At 42.1% G+C, this 21,728-nt stretch overlaps 1 protein-coding gene and 1 pseudogene across 1 annotated transcript; both read right to left on the reverse strand.

Annotated features, from left to right (window-relative positions):
- Positions 1 to 6,501: 6,501 nt before the first annotated feature.
- ZNF285 (zinc finger protein 285) lies at positions 6,502 to 14,858 on the reverse strand. The gene is given in 8 exon segments (XM_069552422.1): positions 6,502 to 7,532; positions 7,535 to 7,841; positions 7,844 to 8,011; positions 8,013 to 8,143; positions 10,565 to 10,691; positions 11,358 to 11,383; positions 14,570 to 14,706; positions 14,806 to 14,858. Coding segments are annotated over 8 exon segments (1,980 nt in total).
- A 295-nt stretch (positions 14,859 to 15,153) lies between these two features.
- LOC138418976 (large ribosomal subunit protein uL30 pseudogene) lies at positions 15,154 to 16,519 on the reverse strand (annotated as a pseudogene).
- Between the last annotated feature and the right edge of the window lie 5,209 nt (positions 16,520 to 21,728).

A 21,728-nucleotide genomic window follows, 5' to 3' on the forward strand; every position in this document is an offset into this window, starting at 1 on the left:
GCAGGTGGAAATCTGATCTCTTCCTGGACTCATACAAGTTTTCAGGTAACTGAATATCTGGAATCAAGATTGCTAGGAGAAGTATCAATAATCTCAAATATTCAGATGACACCACCCTTATGGCAGAAAGCAAAGAAGAACTAAAGATCCTCTTGATGAAAGTAAAAGAGGAGAGTGGAAAAAGCTGGCTTAAAACCCAACATTCAGAAAACTAAGATCATGGCATCCAGTCCCAACACTTTATGGCAAATAGATGGGGAAACAATGGAAACAGTGAGACTATTTTCTTGGGCTCCAAAATCACAGCAGATGGTGATTGCAACCATAAAATTAAAAGATGCTTGTTCCTTGGAAGAAAAGCTATGGCCAACCTTGACAGCATATTAAAAAGCAGAGATATTACTTTGCTGATAAAGGTCCATCTAGTCAGAGCTATGGTTTTTCCAGTAGTCATGTATGGATGTGAGAGTTGGACCATAAAGAAAGCTGAGCACCAAAGAATTGATGCTTTTCAACTGTGGTGTTGGAGAAGACTCTTGAGATGTCTTGGACTGCAAGGAGATCCAACCAGTCCATCCTAAAGGAAATCAGTCCTGAATATTCACTGGAAGGACTGATGCTCATTTCAATACTTTGGCCACCTGATACGAAGATCTGACTCATTGGAAAAGACCCTGATGCTGGGAAAGATTGAAGTCAGGAGGAGAAGGGGACAACAGAGGATATGACTGGATGGCATCACTGACTCTATGGTCATGTTTGAGCAAGCTCCAGGAGTTGGTGATGGACAGGGGAGACTGGTGTGCTGCAGTCCATGGGTTTGCAAAGAGTTGGACAGGACTGAGTGACTGAACTAAACTGAACATTCCTCGGGAAATACATTAACTAAAGAAACCCTTCAACCTTTTATTTGTGACTATCTCATTTAACTCTCCAAACAATTTTACTAGGTAGGTAATGTCATGCCCCTTATTTACAGAAAACAAATCCCACCTCTTTTAGGTTGTCACAGAGCACCAGATTGAGTTCCCTGTGTACCCACAGTTCTTGATTATGCTCCCAGAATTCCCCAGGAGATAATGGTCACACCATGCCTCTCTGCAGAGGCAGTTGGCCACCTATACAGAGCTGTTGGACTACACTTTCCAGAACCCCCATGTCATTGCCTTCCTAGGACAGAAGGTCAGCTACTACCCTTAGAGCCTGGATTACATTTCATACAATTCCAGAGCACAGTCAAGCAACTTGATTAAACATGTTCATTTACTGGACAATCAATCTAATTTTTCATGTATTTACTTGCTATAGCAATTGCTTCTCTTAAAAACTTGCCTATTCATATCCTTTGTAGACATATCCATATTCCTATAGGGGTTTCATTATCTTAAGATTCAATGTTAAGGATTTTAATCCATTTTCTAGCATATATACCAGTATATGTCAAATAGGTCAATATTTTCAGCCCAGTTGACTGTCTTTTACATATGATGCCTTTTTAACACAGGAAATTAACATTTCATACATAATTGGTTATTGTTGGCTGGAGCTTTGTGCATTCATAAGGAGCAGCTTTTTCTGTGCGCCATTACTATTTCACGTGTTTTAAAATTATTAACTTCATTTAACTTCCACGATCCCACTGAGTAAGTACTATATAATTATACCCCAGCGACTGATTCAGTGATTAACTTGCCCAAAGTTATAACACCAGCAAGTGGCCGTACTGATTGCGAATCAAGGAGAGGCTGGGGGAATGCAGAACCCGAAGTGAAGTGAAATCAAAGTGTTAATCACTCAGTCGTGTCTGACTCTTTGAGACCCCAGGAACTGTAGCCCACCAGGCTTCTCTGTCCATGAGATTCTCTAGGCAAAAATACTGCAGTGGATTGCCATTCTCCGCTCCAGGGGATCCAACCATGGTCTCCTGCATTGCAGGCAGATTCTTTACCTTTGAGCTACGGGAAGTCCAAATTTTTGCTAGTGGTCACTAGTATAGTCCGTGCTCAGTCGCTTCAATCAAGTCCGACTCTGCGCAACCACATGGACTGTAGCCTGCCAGGCTCCTCAGTCCACGGAATTTTCCAGGCAAGAATACTGGAGTGGGTTGCCATGTCCTCCTCCAGGGGATCTTCCCGACCGAGGTATCCAACCCGTGTCTCTTCTGCGTCTCCTGCATTGCAGGCGGGTTCACCGGGGAAGCCCATCCCTCAAAAAAGCCATGTACTATACCGACCCGCTCCCAACCAACTCCTCTGCAAACGCTAGGATTTTCTGCCGAGAAGGAAACGCAAATGCTTCTAATCCTTGTCACCCACAACCATCGCTTCTCTTCCGGGACCACTGTTGGCCCCTTGCCTAGACCAAGAAAGCGCGGAGCTGTTACTGGGATTCAAGTCACCACTGCACAAAAGAAGTGATGGCCGCAACCTCCCGTGAAACGGAAGTTCTTGCTAGTCACTTGGCAGGTTCCGGAGACTCTCCGAGAGGGCAACACCCCGCACTCCTGAATAGGAAGTGTTGATTGCACGAAACTTCTGGACTACAGTTCCCAGAAATCCCAAAGGGGTATGGGACTACAGCCCTGCCTGTCTGGGGTGGAACTGCTTCCGACTACACCTCCCAGAACCCTCCGCATGGTAGTGCTTCCGCCTTCCCTTCACTGTTTCTTTGGGTTAAACTCAACCTGAGTCATTTAAGTATGGTTAGCATTTGGCCTTCTTCTTTTTTGTAAATTTTTTTTTTTTTTCCAAGAAGAAAACTAGAACGTGGGGATTTAAAGGAAATATAGATATTTAGGGGGAAAAAAGAGAAGCTTCTCACATATAAAGAAAATGAACACATTTTAGCAGGAAAGCTATGCCTATGACAAGAAGACTTGCTTTGTTCTGCACTGGACATCGACCTTAAGGAACATGGAATCTCAGACTTGGTTTGACTCCATTGTCTCTTTATATATGCCTGTATTAATCTACTTCTGACTTTGCTGTCTAGCATATACTATTTACTCCAAGATGCCAAGCACAAGGAGTTCCAAGCACAGGCCATAAAACAAACTGCTTCCTTGTTTCTGACAAACGAGAAGAGCTGCATGGGCAAAGAACTGGAGAAAATACTGTAATAGGGAAAAAGTCTCTTTCCTTGGAATTTTTAAAGTTTGAACTCAAGCTTTCCTTTGACTAGTCCTATATTGTTCTTTTTGATACCGTATATTTGCTATGAATCTTTTTAGACAAGGTGAGGTCATTGTTATTTAAGGCTGGGGAATAGGTAAGTTGATGTGGGAGATGGAGTCCATATAACTACAACAAGTGAAACTACAGGAAGTATGTACTTAGCACTTTCCTCTGGGCAGGAAATAATTTAAAAAGTGAAACTTCTAAAAATAGTACATAAGTATTGAGAACAGTAACATGAAGTACTAAATACATATAGGTTAAATTCAATACTTACCAACATTATGCCACACTGGCTTCATGTATCACTTTAAAATTTTGTTACTAAAGAATTTTAAGGACTTCCCAGGTGGTGCAGTGGTAAAGAATCTGCCTGCCAATGCAGGAAACCCAAGATATGCACTTCGATCCCAGGGTCAGGAAGATCCCCCGGAGCAGGAAATGGTAACCCATTCCAGTATTCTTGCCTGGGAAATCCCATGGACAGAGGAGCCTGGCAGACTACAGTCCATGGGGTTATGAAGAGTCAGATGCAAGTACACTTATAAAGAATTTTAAAGCAGTCTTTAACACTATCATTTCCTTTCAAATATCATTTTGCTTAAAAATAATAAAATTATTTTACAGCTGGTTTACTCCAGTCAGTATCCAAATAGATGAATTCATTGTATTTGATTGCTTCTCACCTGAGGCTCATTTATTCTAAAACTATATCCTACACCATTTACAGCCACCACCATTTCTAATGCCCTTCAACTGTTGGAGAAACAAAGATGTCAAATTACATGTCTGAATTCTGGATTTGTCTATTGGCTTCTCATACATTCTCCTCAAAACTTCTAAACGTCCTATAAGTAGAATTTTTATTTAAAAGCTATCTTAGATACAGGTTTTTTTTTCTCCTTTTGGCAAAAATATGTCATAGAAAGGAATGGAAATACTTGAACATGAAACGTATTCTGTTCAAAGCCAATGCAAAGCCTAGGCAAGTTTCTGAAGAGAAAAACCAAAATAAATAACAGCAAATATGTTAAAAACATCTAACTTAAAACAAGGAAACCATCACCACAAATCACATCTCATGATCCTCTATATTACAGATTCTATCTTTGTGAAGGAGAATATTTGATCATCTCAGTTTTGAAGTTTCACATATATTAAACAGGATAAGATAACAGCAAAGATTTTTCAGATGAGGAAAATAATTTGGAGGAAACATTTCCTATGTTAGACATACCCCCACTTGTGTTAAATCCCCGAAGCAAACCTTGCAACAACACTGAAGAGTGAAGTGTAGAGCAGTGGTGGAGCATTGGTCCCAGTGCTGCTCTGAACTCTACTCTTGTCTAGTATAAATCATACTTGATCTTTTATAACTTGATGTTTTCTCCAAACAATATGTGAACACTTATAGGTCTAAATCACTTTAATGGTTGATATTATTCCTTTCTGTGGGCTTCCCAGGTGGTACAGTGGTAAAGAATGCACCTACCAATGCAGGAGACTCAAGAGATGCAGGGTCGATCCCTGGGTCAGAAACATCTCCTAAGAGAAGGGAATGGCAACCCACTTTAGTATTCTTGCCTGGAAAATGCCATGGACAGAGGAGCCAAGTGGGCTATAGTCCGTGGGGTTGCAGAGTTGGACACATTATTCCATCATATGAGGATGACATAATTTGCTCAATCTCATTCATAGAACTTTAGGTTGTCTGCAATTTTTATTATTGCAAATATTCTTAGAATATGCTCCCTTCTTTAAACCATCTTTTCCAACCTGTGCAATCATGTCTTAAAGACAAATTCTGAGCAGTTGCATTAGTGGTTGAAAGATAATGGTCCCCATGTATACTATCATGTGAATTGAATCGCCAGTCTATGTCTGACGCAGGATGCAGCATGCTTGGGGCTGGTGCATGGGGATGACCCAGAAAGATGTTATGGGGAGGGAGGTGGGAGGGGGGTTCATGTTTGGGAATGCATGTAAGAATTAAAGATTTTAAAATTTAAAAAATAAAAAACTAAAAAAAAAATAAAAAAATAAAAATAAAAAAGAAAGATAATGGTCCTTATACACTTTAATACATATATATAAAATCCTCTTCAGAAGTGTTACACCTGGGTTGTTTTTTTTTTTTTTTTTTCCACTAACATATGGTAAGGATGCTAACTTCTTTCTACTCCCTTACTGACACTGAGTTTAGTTAATCTTTCACTATTGCCAACCTGAATTGGTAAGAATGTAATACTTCAGGGATGGTTTTATTTGCATTTGAATGGCTGTTTCATATACAAACAATAACTAGTATGAAAATGTAATGTAAAGAAAAAAAAAAAAAAACTAAAGGAACTTCCCTGGTGGTCCAGAGGTTAAGAATTCACTTTGCAATGCAGGGGTTTCAGGTTCAATTCCTGGTCAGGGAACTAAGATCCCACAGGCCACAACTAAGACCTGATGCAGCCAAATAAATATTCTTTTAAAAAGGAAAGAAAACTAGGGATAAAATATGATCAAAATAACAAACAAAATAAACAAACAGATACAAAAATACATTGTTATTCAAGATAAAGGTACTGTAAAAGTATGTCCTCCTCTAAAATCCAACTATAATCCCAAACTGAATCACAGTTTTGATAGGAACTTGACTAAATGAGCACCTTCTAAAAACCCATTATTAATCAAGATGCTGAGAAAGAGTGGTGTCTGCTTCTGACAATGAATACTTTGGCTTGGAAAATAGAACCAGTAGGAATATGAATACATATCAATGTCTCTGCCGCACCCTTAAAATATCACTTCCATAGAGCTTCTCTACTGTATGAAGAATCTAATGGATTTGAAAACCTGAGTATGGCCTAATTCTTACCATAATAATAACACAGCTTTCATCTCTGAGCACTATTTTGAATGTTCTTAGCAGAGAGTACATTTCTAGAGGAGATTCTAAAAACAAGCAAAAACATCTACAGGTTTTGGCTGGACTGAAGCTCTTGCTGGCCCCATTCCAATTAGAATTTCCTTCCTGGGCACACCCATTAATGGAAATTTGACCTCTAACTACTGTCATTGCCACAAACAGCCCATTTGTCAAGAATCACTTTCTTGGCCTATGACAGCTGATGGGCGTTTCAAGAAAGGTGTTGAGATCCACAGTAGTTTCCTGGAATGCCCTTAAGAAACATGTGCTTTAGTGCTGCACGCTGACATCATGGGTGGTAGCATCCCTGTCCTTTGCCCTTCCAGCCCTCCCAATGGCTGACTAAGTGTCTATCATCTGGAACACCTAGAGTAGCTTCTGTTTTCCTCATTGAACCCAGACTGGCTACATTTATAATGTTTCTGTCCTGTTGTGCAGTCTTGGCTGAGCAAGAAGGTCCAAGCTATATATTTCCTGAGTCTTGTCATGCTCATGACATGCATAGTCCATCTCATCCCTATGAACTCTCTGATGGGCAAGAAGATATGAGTTACAACTGATGCCCTTCCCACACTCCTTACACTTACAGGGCCTCCCTCCTGTGTGGACTCAGAGATGAACCTGAAGATCTGAGTTCCAACTGAAGCCCTTCCCACAGCTGTCACATTAATATGGCTTCTCTTGGGTGTGATCTCTCTGATGCAAGTGCAAATAGGAGCGGTAGCTGAAGCCCTTATCACACACTTGGCACATGTGAGGCTTTTCCCCTGTGTGAACCCTCTGATGAGTGTGCAGAACTGAGCTGTAGGCGAAAGCCTTCCTGCACACATCACATTTGTAGGCTTTCTCCCCCGTGTGCACCCTCTAGTGAATGTGCAGGTGTGTGCTTTGGCTGAAGCTCTTCCCACCCTCGTCACACCTGTAAGGCTTCTTCCCCATGTGCAGCTTCTGGTGAACTTGGAGAATGGAGCTGGAACTGACGCATTTGCCGCACTCACTGCATTTGTAGGGTTTCTCCCCTGTGTGGACCCTCTGATGGACAAGAAGGTTGGAGCTCTGATCGAAGTCCTTCCCACACTTGGTGCACTTACACAGCCTTTTCCCACTGTGGACCCTCTGATGGAAACACAGAAGCAACCCAAATCCGAACCCCTTCCCACACACATCACAGGTGTAGGGCATCTCCCCTGTGTGGACTCGGCGATGGTTATGAAGAGAGGAATCACAGCTGAAGCCTTTGCTACATTCCATGCATTTATAGGGCTTGTCTCCTGGAGGGCCATTGGGATTCCTAGGAAGGTTTGAGTTCTGTTTGCAGCCCCGAGCCCACTCTTGACCTTCACAAGTTTCCTCTCCTGAATGGGTTTTATCGTGAACAGTATGTTCTGAGCTCTGGCTAAAGTCCCTTCCATACCAATGGTGTTTATAAGATCTTGCTCCGTGTGAGCACTGTGATGAACACGAGCATCAACTGTGAAGCCCATTCCAGGGTTATTACATCTGAGAGCATGCCACACTGCATGGACCACGGGACCGTGTTTGACTGTTGACTTTATAACCAAGTGTTTCCCACAGTTGGTGCATCTACAAAGCTCCTCTCCTTTACATTCTTGGGAATCATCATAATGACGCAAGGTCTGAAAGAAGCTGTCACCACACCAAGCACACCCATCCAATTTCTCTTCTATCTGCTTTCTCTGAGAATTATGTGGCTCAGTCATTAGGTTGGCTTTCTTCCAGGATTCTGGGGTAAAAGGACCTGTGTCAGGCTTTTCCAAGCTGTGATGTCTTGATTTTCTAAATTAATAGCATTTATTACATGGTTTTCATTTTCAGAAATCTGAAGAGACACTCCTGTCCACTCTTCACAGAGGGAAATGTCTCCTAAATACTGGGGACAATCTCCTTGAAGATTCATAACTAACATAATCATGACTCACGGTCAATTCACTGATCCTTTGGTTCCAAATTTGCCAAAAGTAGAGGACTTCTGGTGAGAGGTAACTCAAGCCTTTTTCCTGAAGGTTCATAAGGTTGTTTTTAATCCTGTCTTCTATGAGGAGAAAAAGAATTTGGCTAAGCAAACAAGTAGAGCATCTATCCAAAGACTCTGAGGATATGAAGCTGGGTGGGATGAGAAGTTGCCCCTGGATCCTAGTTGTGTATGAAACAATTCGAAACCCAATCATTCTAATCTGTGAGCTGCCAATCAAAAACCACTGACTGCAGATGCATCAAAAGAAATACTGGAAACAATTTATAAAGGAAGAAATTCACCTCTCTGCTATTAGAGTAGTCCATAGAAAGACTTTAGTCATTTTGCTAATTTAAGTAATGGATTTGATATCCATGACGTCTAAAGCCTGTAGTCTTTTCAGCAATATTTAAAAATAAATTTATCTAGAATAACTTTGCTTCCAAAATACACAAGCTTTTATAGTTTTTAAGCACATATTCCCTGTGCAACAACTTTAAAACTTAATAAATCTCTGTGTGGGTACTTTTGTAAGAATTATGTACATCTGTGAGGCTTTAAAGGGAGATGCACTTTTAAACACTGTACATATTGAACCACACTGAAATGGAATGCACCATACTTAAAATTTGTTGTTCACTGTGAATTCATTTTCAACATGTTCTTGGTTATTGCTGTTTCTGACTGAAGGGGTGAGTATACCTCAGAAAGAATCATCATAGTTACTATACCATGTGACTATTTATTTATTACATGATATGAAGTTAGAAGAACAAAAATATGTAAAAAACAAAACAAAACCCCCCAAATATAAGGGGAAGGCTCCCATATGATTTATGTAATATATATAATAATGGCGTTCTGGACATGGTGAGAGACATAAAGGATCACGGAGACCTTCAAGGATCTTGTAGAAGGTTGTAGAAACAAGCAGCAAGTCCTTTCTCCTAACCAAGTCCTTTCCTTTACATCAGCTATTAAATGTGATAGAACTATCATGTATATTTGTGTACAACCTGCACAACTGTACACAGCGGGCCTACAGCTGCAGTGGGGATTGAAATGGGGATAATATTGTGAAATATGGGACATCCTTTTTATTTTCCCTGAGGTTCTCTGGCTTTGTGAAGAGACAAAATCCATCAAGACCCTGTAGTCCAATTCCCAGCTTCTCCTCTTTGAGGTTACTGCAGAATCTCTAACAGCCATGGCTAGGAGAATGGGCAGCGTGGAACTGTTCACAGCCTGGCGCCCAGGGAAGCAAGACTGTACGAATGGTTCATAAGAAATAAAGGGTTGAAGATGGTCACAACACCTTGGCACCCCAAAACAGGCTTCACAAAATGTCACAAGTATCATCTGGACACTGCTTCTAGTTCAAGGTAATTTTCTGATTCATTTTATTGAGTGACTTTGGTTCATAAAGTGGTGTCAGAGGAAACAGGAACAGGCTTAACGCAGTAGTTTTCCAACTGTTTGGACTGTACCCATAGCAAGAAAAGCATTTACACTGTGACCCAGTTCCTGCACAGACACACAGACCAGAAACGAAAATACTGTGATCAGTTGAGGCTTACCTTACCAGGTGCAATGTACTCTGATAAATCCTTTTGTGTTCTAGTCCATGGATTTGTTTTGCTTTTTAGAAACTGCTAGCTATGACATGGTCACTTGATTTCAGGACTCACCAATGGGGTCAGTCCTACACATTTATGCCAAGGAGCCCTGTTTACAATCTATGGACATGGCAGTACTTCATGTCACCTGGTTATTACAAGCACAGGGCTGAGGGTCAGACTGGGAGGTTCAAATCCTAGTTCCTCTGACAAGCTGGGTGATCCTGGGCAAGTTACTCGTCCACTCTGTACCTCAGTTGTTTGCTCTGTAGAAGGGGGACGATAAGAGCAACTATCTCGTAAACTAAACTGAGGTCACAGCTTCCTGTATACTGGGCTCTGAGAAATTGAAGCTAGGACAGATATTGATCAGCAAGAGAGCAAATAAGCGGACACTCACAGTGTACTGACTACCAACCATATCCTAACTTGGTTCCTTTAATACCAGTTTGTCTAAAACATTGTTTAAAAAAAACAAAACTGGAAAAAAAAAAAAACCAACCCACATTGGTTTTATTCTAGAGGCAACCAAGGGACCAAGGCCTTGGTAATGTGTGAACTTCCTCAGTCTTGTTCTGGAAAATATGAGGGAATGAGAGCCTAAACACATGATGAGATCAGCGTAGGCTTGCCAACTGCATCGGATGCCCACAGGCTGGGGGCGCAGGCCTGGGGAGAGCTCCCTCACCCACCCACAACTCACAAGGGCCACCTGCTCACAGTTATTAAAACTCATTAACTGCAGGTTGTCATCTGCATGTGTATCTCTTAGGAGGTTTCCCTTTGTGCTCCGACTGGAATATTCTATCCAGTTTGAAGCTGATCACTTGAGAAAACGGGACCAGTGGTTTGATGCTTAGTTACAGGGGTTTGTTGTCCTCACCCAAGGAGACCAGGTTCCTGACGTTCTCCAGCATCACGTCTTGGTACAGGTTTATCTGGGCAGAGTCCAAGAGTGCCAGCTCTTCCTTGGAGAAGACCACGGCCATGTCCTTGAAGGTCAAGGTTTCCTAAAACATCAAGCACATGCCGCGTTCATCATCTGCACCAATGACTCCTGGAAGAAGAGCTACACTGGAAGCTGCTGTATCAGTCATTAAGTTTTTATCTTTTTGCTCCAAATCCTCTTAGTTCCCTGACCAGGAATTGAACCTGGAGCCACGGCTGTGAAAGCATGGAGTTCTAACCCCACCAAGGAATTCTCCAAACCCTTGCTTTTGTTTTCTTTTAAAAAAATATTTATGTATTTGGCTGCCTTTCAGCATGCTGGTTGTGCCACAGCATGTGGGATCTTAGTTCCCAGAGCAGGGATCGAACCCATGTCCCCTGCATTGCAAGGTGGATTCTTAACCACTGGATCACCAGGGAAGTCCCTTATTTTTGATTTCTGTACTTATCTCTCATGGACCAGGGACAAGCAGCTCACTGATTGGCACTGGTAAGCAGACTGAACTTGGGAGCAGCCCTGAACCAGGCAGTCTGACATTTCTGAGCCTGTTTCTTAATTTCTCCAAAGGGAATAATACCACTACCTCTCCAAGCTGTTATAAATAAAGTAAAGTGCCTACCACACAGAAGTCACTCAAAAATTTCTGACTTACTTTTGGAAAATAGAGATACCCAGCTCCTCAGAATGGACATGGCATTTAAGAGAAAGAAAGGAAACTTCAGCTTACCGGGAGCTTAATCATACTGTCTTCCTCTTAGAGAAAGCAGGAGCCAGAGAAACCAGAACTGCAAAGAAGAAAGAATCCATGGTTTAACAAGTTGTGAATGAATATTGGTTCCTTCTGGACTGGGCAGTTTTCTCATACATTCTTTTTTTTTTCCAAGATGTCTTTTCCTCTCCTCTCATTCTCACCAGATCAAATTCCCATCTCCTCAAGCCCCCTGCCCACCAATCCCATCCCAGACACCTATATAACTCCTATCTCTTTCCTCAAGCTTTTGGGTCAAACTGTCACATTTTCTTTATATATATATATATTTGGCTGTGCTGGGCCTTAGTTGTGGCACATGGGATCTTCAGTCTTAATTGCAGCACAGTTGTGGCATGTGGGAATCTAGTTTCCTGACAAGGAATCGAACCTGGGCCCCCTGTACTGGGAGCGTGGAGCCTTAGCTACTGGACCAGCAGGGAAATCATGCCATTAGGTTTTCAACATAATGAATTTGAGGAGGACACAAACATTCTGACTACGGCAGGTACCACTTCTCCTATGATAGCATTATACTGCAGTGGCTTAATTGCCTTCTGCCTGTCTCTAAGCTCAGAGAGGACAGGGACTGCATTCCCTCATGTAACACATATTTATTAAGTGCCTACTGGGTACCAGGCAGTGATCTGGACACTGAAGATACCACAGTGATCAATGTTATGGAGCAAAAAATTAAAAAAGCAGGGAAGGGGGACTGGGAGTGAAACAGGGTGGTCAGGAAATGTCTCACTGAGGTGATACTTCATGAAGTAAGGGAGTGGGCAATGCAACTATGTGTACAGAGCATTCTAGACAGAGGAAATAGCAAGTGCAAAGACCTTGAGGTGGCAGCATATACATGGCTCAAGTGGAGTGAGTGTGGGAACGAGCAAGTGGGAATGGAGCAGGTAAAGGGAGCCAGGTGGTAGATGCTATAAGAACACTTGAAGGTTTGGGCTGCTAGTCTCATTAGTTAGAAGTTATGGGAGGATTCTAAACCGAGGAGTGACATGATTTAACTTAGGTATTAGCAGGCTCATGCTAGCTGCTGTGATGAGTGGACTGCCAATTGGGATTGACATATATATATACTACTGATGCTATGTATGAAATGGATAACTAGTGAGAACCTACTGTATAGCACAGGGAATTCTATTCAATGCTGTGTTGACCTAAATGGGAAGGAAATCCAAAACACAGGGGATATATGTATAGCTGATTCAGGGCTTCCTTGCTGGCTCAGGCAATAAAGAATGTGCCTTCTATGCAGGAGACCCAGGTTCGACCCCTCAGCTGGGAAGATCCCCTGGAGGAGGGAATGGCTACCCACTCCAGTACTCTTGCCTGGAGAATTCCATGGACAAAGGAGCCCGGTGGGCTATAGCCCATAGGGTCACAAAGAGCCAGACATGACTGAGCCACACACACACACACACACACACACACACACACACACACACCTGATTCATTTTGCTGTATAGTAGAAACTAACACAGCATTGTAAAGTAACTATACTCCAGTAAAAATTAAATCCCCACAAAATCAGAATAGACATACACACAAAGAATGGACTACCAATGGTAAGAAGGGAGCAGGAAGACTAGTTAGGTGGTTTTCAGGAAATCCCAGTTAGAAATGACAGTGCCTTGGACCAGGGAAGCATAGGTGGAGGTAGTGAGAAATGGCAGGGATCAGGATTTATACGGATGATCTGGTCAATAGGATCTGTTGATGGTTTGCATATGGGCAGAGAAAGAAAGACAGGAGAGGAAACTTTGGCCTCAGTTACTGCAAAGATGGAGTTGTCCTTGACAGAGATGGGTAAGTCCATAGGAGGGATAGGTTTTGTAAGGAGGATCAGAAGTTCAGTTTTGGAAATAATAGGTTTGAGATGTTGAAAAACACACTGATATTCACAGAGACAGAATTGAAAAACTGTCCCATTTACAAGGGACAAAAGACATAAATGACCTCAATTTCATTGAGAAAGGAAGTAAACTACAGAATTTTATTTGAAGGCCTGAAACTCTGACTACACCTCGGAGCTCACAGGGACTCCGAGGGCATTGGGGTCTAGTCTGAGGGGGGATTTCCAAGGTCTGGCCCCACATACTATGTGCAACTAAGAGGAAAATCCAACTTTCCTATGCTTCAGGCATTTCCTAGCTAGTTAACTGGAAAATTGTTTCCAAAATATTGTATTATGGAAATTTCTAACATATACAGAGGCAGACAGTATAGCACAGTGAACCCCCATGTACCAGTCACTTGGTTTAAACAGTTATTAACATGTGGTCACTCTTGTTTCAACTACACCTCTACCCTTTCCCCACATATTCATTTACTATTTTGAAGCAATTCCCTGACGTATTATTTTGTCCATACATATTTCAGTAAGTAGCTCTAATCATCTTTAAAATGTTAATATGACACCTCAATAATTCTCTAATATTATCAAATGTAGAGTCAGTATTCATATTTATTGACTGCAGTTTAAGAATTTACAATTTGCTATGTGTCTTATAATCCTCAAAGATAGCACTCTCTGTCTTCATACTGTATTCAGAGACATACTCCCGGCCCAGACACGCAGAGAAGGGATGTACAGTTTGAGTTTCCCCCCTTTTTTCCAGAGGCCAGAACTTCTGCCCTAAAGTCAAGATTGCCCCGCTGGAGTCAAGAGCTGCCACACCCCAAACGCAGAAGCCTTCAGAAACTAAGGCTCCAAGGATGCAGGGTGCTGAGCTGGAATCGCCCCTCCGCGGAAACGAGGAGTGAACAGACCAAGCTGTCCTTCCTATTGGAGATGACACAACTCCTTGGGTCAATTCCTCTCCCCATCAGGGAGGGAGGGTGTGTGGGTGTGTGTGTCGCTCAGTTCTGTCCGTGTCGGACTCTTTGCGACCCCATGGACTGTAGCCCGCCAGGCTCCTCTGTCCTCTCCAGGCAAGAATGCTAGAGTGGGTTGCCATTCCCGACTCCAGAGGATCTTCCTGACCCGGGGGTCTCCCGCATTGCGGGCAGATTCTTTGCTGACTCAGCTACCAGGGAAACCCTCCCCATCAGGGGCGCATGGCCCAAATCAGCATCTCCAAAACGTGAGGCCACGCCCCCTGTCCCCCGCCTCGGTTCACGGATGCACGTGCCAAGACTGAAACCAACTCTGACCCGGGGTTGCACACCCTACAAACCTGCAGGGGCACCACCTCGCAAACCAGCCCAAGCTCCCCACTCCGGATCTCTTCCAGGGAGGTCGGACCGGAGCCCCTCACCACTCCACCTGGCCGAGGAAGTCCTTTTATCGGTCACTAGTCCCCGCTTCCAACGCCTCCCATTACAGTTCACAAGGTCGGGTTACAGTTTCACAACCCCCATCCTCCATACACAGTGACACCTGGGAAGGGGGCGCGGTCCGAGCCACACTCACCTCAGAGCCACGAACAACGTCGCCCACAGCATCCGTCCCGGACCATGGCGCATGCGCGAGGTAGCCTGTGGACTACAACCCCCAGAAGCCCCTGCGCGGCACTAGGGGCCGCGCCAGGTTGCTTGTGGTTTACGGTGCTGCAGGGACCACCTAGACTCTATGTTTATAAAATAATAACAACAATCACAGTAGCGATAAAATAACAGCGAAATGTTAATAATAATTTTTTAAAATCTCTACCCAAGATAAAAAAGAAGAATGAAGAGTCAATGTCTTACCACCTAAAAATGAACACTTGTTCTATTTTAGTGAAAATCTTTAAAGGTACCTATTCTGTAGATAACATATTGAAAAGCAGAGACATTACTTTGCCAACAAAGGTCCGTCTAGTCAAGGCTATGGTTTTTCCAGTGGACATGTATGGATGTGGGAGTTGGACGGTGAAGAAAGCTGAGCGCAGAAGAATTGATGCTTTTGAACTGTGGTGTTGGAGAAGACTCTTGAGAGTCCCTTGGACTGCAAGGAGATCCAACCAGTCCATTCGAAAGGAGATCAGCCCTGGGATTTTGGAGGGAATGATGCTGAAGCTGAAACTCCAGTACTTTGGCCACCTCATGCAAAGAGTTGACTCCTTAGAAAAGACTCTGACGCTAGGAGGGATTGGGGGCAGGAGGAGAAGGGGATCACAGAGGATGAGGTGGCTGGATGGCATCACTGACTCGATGGACGCGAGTCTAAGTGAATTCCGGGAGTTGGTGATGGACAGGGAGGCCTGGCGAGCTGAGATTCATGGGGTCGCAAAGAGTCGGACACGACTGAGCAACTGAACTGAACTGAACTGATTCTGTAGACATATCCTTTACTTTTTTTGTTTGTTTTTGTTTCAATTGTTTACTAACTGACCAGATTACAAAAATAATCCTGCTAGATACCTTAGTTCATCCTTCTATATAAGCCTGTAGATCTGGTCTTCCCTGTTGCCAGCATCTCCACCTTCTACAAAATGGGTGGTCTTTTTCTTCATTCCACCCCGTGGAGAAGACAATTTAAAGGGCCAAAGGAAGTTGTTTGCTTCTTTGAAACGTTTTCCAGTGGTATAGATCTCATGAATCAGATCCTCCATGCAGATGATGCCATATTTCCTAAAAGATACAGCAATCAATGCGTTGTCTGTCAGGGCAATTCGCTTCTTATTGATTTTGCTATAACCACGCTTGTAGATCAGTTCATTTACGAACTTCAGATTTGGGTACCCCCATGCAATGTATGGCTCCACACTTCTCAGCATGTTAACTGAAGCCTTGTTGAGCTTCACAAAGGTGCCACTGAAGATCTGCTGGAGGCGAAGGAGCTGCAGCACCTTTCGAACCTTCAGGCTCACACCGTTGAGAACTATGATCCTGATGACAAATGCCAATTTGGGTTCCAAGGGTACACAGAAGTTGCTGGCTTTTCGTGCCATCCTAGCCATTCGAATTTCAGTTCTGTACATCTGCCTGTATTCCTTGTGGTAATGCTTAGCTTTTTCATAGACAAGCTTCCTCCTTGCCTTTCGAAGCATCTTTTAGGCAAACTTTGCGAAATTGTTTCGCTTTTTCTTAAGGGTTTCTGGCACAGCAGAATCCTTCTTTTTCTTCTCTTCTGCTCTCTCCATGGTTCCAGCCGGGAAAGAGGCTATCCTTTACTTTTATAAACACACAACTTTTCAATTAAAATTTACTTCTCTTTTTTTCAGGGTTTGTTTCCATTTAAGGAGGCTCTGGGAATCTTTCACAGGACATCTGACATAACTCTGTACTTTCCCCTTAGGAGAAGCAGAAAGACAGACATATGAACTAGTCAGTAGGTGCTGTCTTTTATAGGAGTTTGGGGTTCTCTTTAAAGAGACACATTTCAACAAATTATGAAAACATGGAAAGCTTTCACATTCTCTTTGAAATCTCCCTTGTTGGGACTTAATGCTTTTTCTCATTTTAAGATTTCTATTAAACACCTTCATTTTTCAATGCCTTAAATTTGAATTGGGGTTGAATTTGGCCTTAAAATTAAATAAGGAGTATATTAGAGCCTATAATTCTGACCTATAGAGAAAGAGTCAAGAACAAACAAAACACCTCAGAAATGGATGAGAACTATCTCTGTCAGCTCTAATTCTAGATTAGACAGTTGGTGATTGGCAGGAGCTGAAAGGATAACATTCAACGATAGCTTCACACCGAAACTTGGGGCACACAAAGAGAACGGTGAAACAAATGCTTTGGACCTGTCTCTTGTCATTTGATGTCTTGACATTTCAGTTTCACGGTGACTTTTTAAAAAATCTAGTAAAATCTGCCACAGAGATGAGAGTCACCCTTAATTATGGCAGAGCCTAACAGTCTTTGTTTATCAGATGGAGAGGAGGATGGTTCCCATAATACATCTCAGTAATATTTGTGATAAATAGGTAGATCCTCCATTTCTGAATTAATTTATCCTCTTTAGCCCCTCTTACCTCACCTTCTCTTACCTCATCTTCCATTACTTCTTCACGTGCCCATTCTGGTCCAGCCATGTTGGGCTTTGTGCTCTCCATCAGACCTGATCACTGCTCCTCTGCTGGTACGTTCTTTACCTCAGTGGCCACAAAGTTTGCTTCACCTTCTTTATTCTTTGCTCAACTGTTGCTCTCAGTGAGGCCTACTATTTAAAAGTGCAACAGCCCTGGGCACTTCATCACCTGCCTCACCCCACTTTTCCTTTCCTTTCTTGGTACTTATCACCTTCTAAAATGCAGGCAAGCATACCTTGTTTTATTGAACTCCACAGATACTGCGCTTTTACAAAGTGAAAGTTTGTGGCAAGCATGTGGCAAGCAAGTGTATCAGCACCATTTTTTCAACCGCATTTGCTCACTTTGTGTTTCTGTGTCACACTTTGGCAATTCTTGCAATATTTCAAACGTTTTCATCATTGCTGTATTTGTTAGGGTGATCTATGATTTAAAAATCTATGATCTTTAATTTTTTTTCGTTTGTTAAAAACCTTTTATTGTGATCAGTGATTTCTGATGTTAACTGTTGCAAAAAGATTACAACTCACTGAAGACTCAGATGATGGTTAGCATTTTTTAGCAAGAGTATTTTATTTATTATTTTGGCTGTGCAGGATCTTAGTTCCCCAATCAGAGGTTGGGTCCACAGCAGTGAAAGCACCCAATTCTAACCACTGGACCCCCAGGGAATTCCCCAGGGAAAAAGTATTTTTAAATTAACGTGTGTACTTACTTTTTAGATATAATGCTACTGAATACTTAATAGACTACAATATATAGTACTACAGACATAGTTTTATGTACACTGGGAAACCAAAAAATTCATGTGACCTGCTTTACTGCAGTATTTGCTTATAGCAGTGGTTTGGAATCAAACCTGCAAATCTGTGAGATATGTGTGTCACTTAGATTCCTTTCCTTGCAGCCACAGGTAGCAGAAAGGGACTCAGCCCAGGTCATGCCTCAGGCCTCCTGAGTCATCCAGGTGGAGACATCAGACTGGAGTTATGGTGCACTATCCTCTATCGAAGCCAGGCTTGTGGACTTCTGGATCCCAGAGGGCCAAAATGTAGGACAGAAGTACTAACCAGGTCCTCCCAGTGATCCAGGACACCTCATCTTCTACCCGCCAGCAAAAATGATGCAGCCTCTGAAAGTATCTAAATCACAAATTTCACAGTTCACTTGTATACCTTATATTTGGTACTAGGTGCTAAATGAAGAGTAGAAAAAGAAAAAAAATTATAGAGTTTATAACATGGATCCTTGACCATACAGGATTATTCCAGCAGACTAATCTTTTTTAAACAATAGCTTTACTGTTGTTATAAAATTAATGTATACTTTTTGTAATAAATATGTAGAAGTCCATGAAAGTATTACAGACCCCGTATTCCATCTGCTAGAAATAAGCACTTATGATACTGACCTTTTACACATATTTTTCCTTCTTTCTTTATAAACACACATACACACACAATATTAACAAAATGGGGTCATAGTATAATTGTCATTCCACAAGTTTTCCTGTTCTCTAAATAGTTTGTAGGCAACTTTCGATGTCATTACAGGTGTGCCTGAATGTTTTTAGTGGTTTGTCCTCATATACATATGCCTTAACTTACTACAACTGGAGAATTAATATTTGTGGGGTTTTCCTATGGTTAAAAAATAAATACTGAGCTTGGCCATATACACACATCTTTTCCCACATCTGTAACTATCTCCCAAGTATAAATTATTACACACTTATTGCCACTTTGAAGGTTACACAAATTGAATTTGATACACTGACAAATTCTTTCAAAAAAGGCTACCTATTTTCATTTTCATCAATAAGTGTGAAAGAGTGCATGTTTCCACAGCTCCATGGACATGGCTTTGGTTAACCTGTTTCACCTCTGCTGTTCTGACAAGTTAAAAATGCTATTTCTGAATTTTAAACGTGTATGAATATTTGTCTTATAAGTTAAAAATAACCCAACCCTCTATGAAATAAAATGGGTAAAAATATATTCATGATAAAGTAAAACAAAATCCTAGAAATACATCTAAGAATATTCAGAACCTAAATCTCTAAAAAATATGACTGAAAAATCATTTAAAATACTTTAGCAAGTGGAAATAATAGCATTTTCAAAATGGAAAAAAAATCAGCATTTCAAATATGCAGATTCTTTCTAATCTATAAAGTCCATACAATGCCAATTAAAAACCCAATCAGATTTTACTTAAAATGATAAAATATTCCTTCAGTTTACAGAACCTTTCTATGAGAGCAGTTTATCTCTGTGAGATAAAATCCCATCACAGAAGCATGATGAAAATGTGCTAGAGATACATTACCCAGGCCTGCCAAGAGAATGTCTCTCCTTGAAGCCATTCCTGGTCTTCTAAAGGTAACTTGCCTCAATGAATGTCAACATTACCTTTTACTTTTTATAAAAATCATCTTTTTTTTTTTTTTTTTCTGTGCCACACAGCACATGGGATCTCATTTTCCTGACCAGGGGTGGAAACCTCACCCTTGCATTGGAAGTGCAGAGTCTTAATCACTGGATTGCCAGGAAAGTCCCTATAAAAACCATCTCCTAAAAGGTATGGACATTATTGGTTTGAGTAAGAGGACAATGTTTTTCCTACATTTTTCCTGTTTATAGGTATTTCCCCCCACCATGAGGACTGTGTATCCATAATCTGCTCCTAGGATACATTCTTGTTATTGTCATCATTTGTAAAATCTCTCTCCTAGGCCAGCTCTGATGAAGGTGACCATTTTCACTGAAGCCGCTGGCCAGGTGATTGCCTTGAGTATTCAACTGTGCAACAGACTCTTGAAGACTGAAGTTTGTGACTGAAGTGCTTTCCCTACTTACCAAACTTCCAGATTTTCCCTTCCTAGGCAGACCAGTGGCTATGAAAACATCAGCCCTTCCTGAGGATCTCCACACACATCACATCTATAATGTTCTTCTCTTGTTTTGGCTCTAAGATGAAGGCAAAGTTCTAACTGGAGACCTTGACTCACATCTACTTGTAAGGCTTCTCGCTTACATGCACCCTCTGATGATTTCACAAACCTGAGCTATAACTGAAGGCTTTCCCATACTCTGCACATCTGCAGGGCTTCTTCTTTCACACATTGGCCACACCACATTGCATGTGGGATCCTAGCTCCCTGACCAGGGATCAAACCTGCACCACCAGGGTGGAAGTGCAGAGTCCTAATCACTAGATCGCAAGGGAAGTCCCCCAAAAGAAATTCTGAATAATATTTTACACAGACATTTACTTTAATAATGCTGTTGTTGATAACAACATCAAACACCATTACAACACTTCTATGTGCCAAAAAGGTACGCATACTAACTTCTTTACCTCTCAGAGGAACATAGAGGTAGGAACTGTCATGATCTTCATTTTACAGAGAACACCCAGGCACAGAGAGGGTAAGTGGCTGAGTTTACTCCAGCATGCCTGAGGAAGTGTTGAGCTGGGACTGCAGCACACAAGCCTGGTCTCAGAGCCCACACTTAGTGGGCATTCTCATCACACCGCCTCCCAGGGCAACTGTGAGGCTGGGTACGTGTGAGCTGAACCTCCAAAGGGCTCCATCTGTGGCTGTGTGTTCTGTGAGCATATTCAGGAGGAATCAGGCAATATGGATAGGTCTGGAGACATAAAATCTCAACATACCCAGGTCACTGCTGGCCAGCCAGCAGACTGTTGTATTTACTGCAGCATTCCATGTGACCTGAAAAATGTGTCCATGCTGTCTGACACTCTTTATTGGCTTTTCTCTTTTAAGGTTCAGGTAACATGAACCTGTTTATGGCCATGAATCTGTAGAATATTGGAGGTAAGTGAGAAATCCATCAGAGGATAGAGTCAACCTTCTGGAACAGATTGTCTACTACCGGCTTGCTTGTCTTACACTGCCTGTCTCTATCAGAGAGAAGGCACTCCAGAGACCACTTGCTCCCTCTGGGTATGCTACTCTCTGGAAAGCATGAAGGCAGCATGAAAAGATGGGGACTGAGTAAGAGAAATGAGGCTGCACAACAACCACCTACCACGGTACCTGCTGTATCCACAGGAAAGATCAAGGTTAGGGAATGGCCTCTGCATGGCCAGCTAACCCTTCACTGTCAGGCTGGGACTCTAGCCTGGGGATTCGCTATTGTGCTTCCCTGGTTGGTTCAGTGGTAAAGAACCTACCTGTTGAACCCTGGGTTAGAAGATCCCCTGGAGAAGGAAATAGCAGATGGCAGAGGAGCTTGGCAGGCTACAGTCCATGGGGTCACAGAGTGAGACACAACTTAGTGGCTAAACAACAAGTACTTTTCTTAAAGTTACCACTTAGTACTAACATGTTCACATTGTAGAAAGT

This window comes from Ovis canadensis, chromosome 14, assembly GCF_042477335.2.
Source record: "Ovis canadensis isolate MfBH-ARS-UI-01 breed Bighorn chromosome 14, ARS-UI_OviCan_v2, whole genome shotgun sequence".
In the NCBI taxonomy this organism is placed as follows: domain Eukaryota; kingdom Metazoa; phylum Chordata; class Mammalia; order Artiodactyla; family Bovidae; genus Ovis; species Ovis canadensis.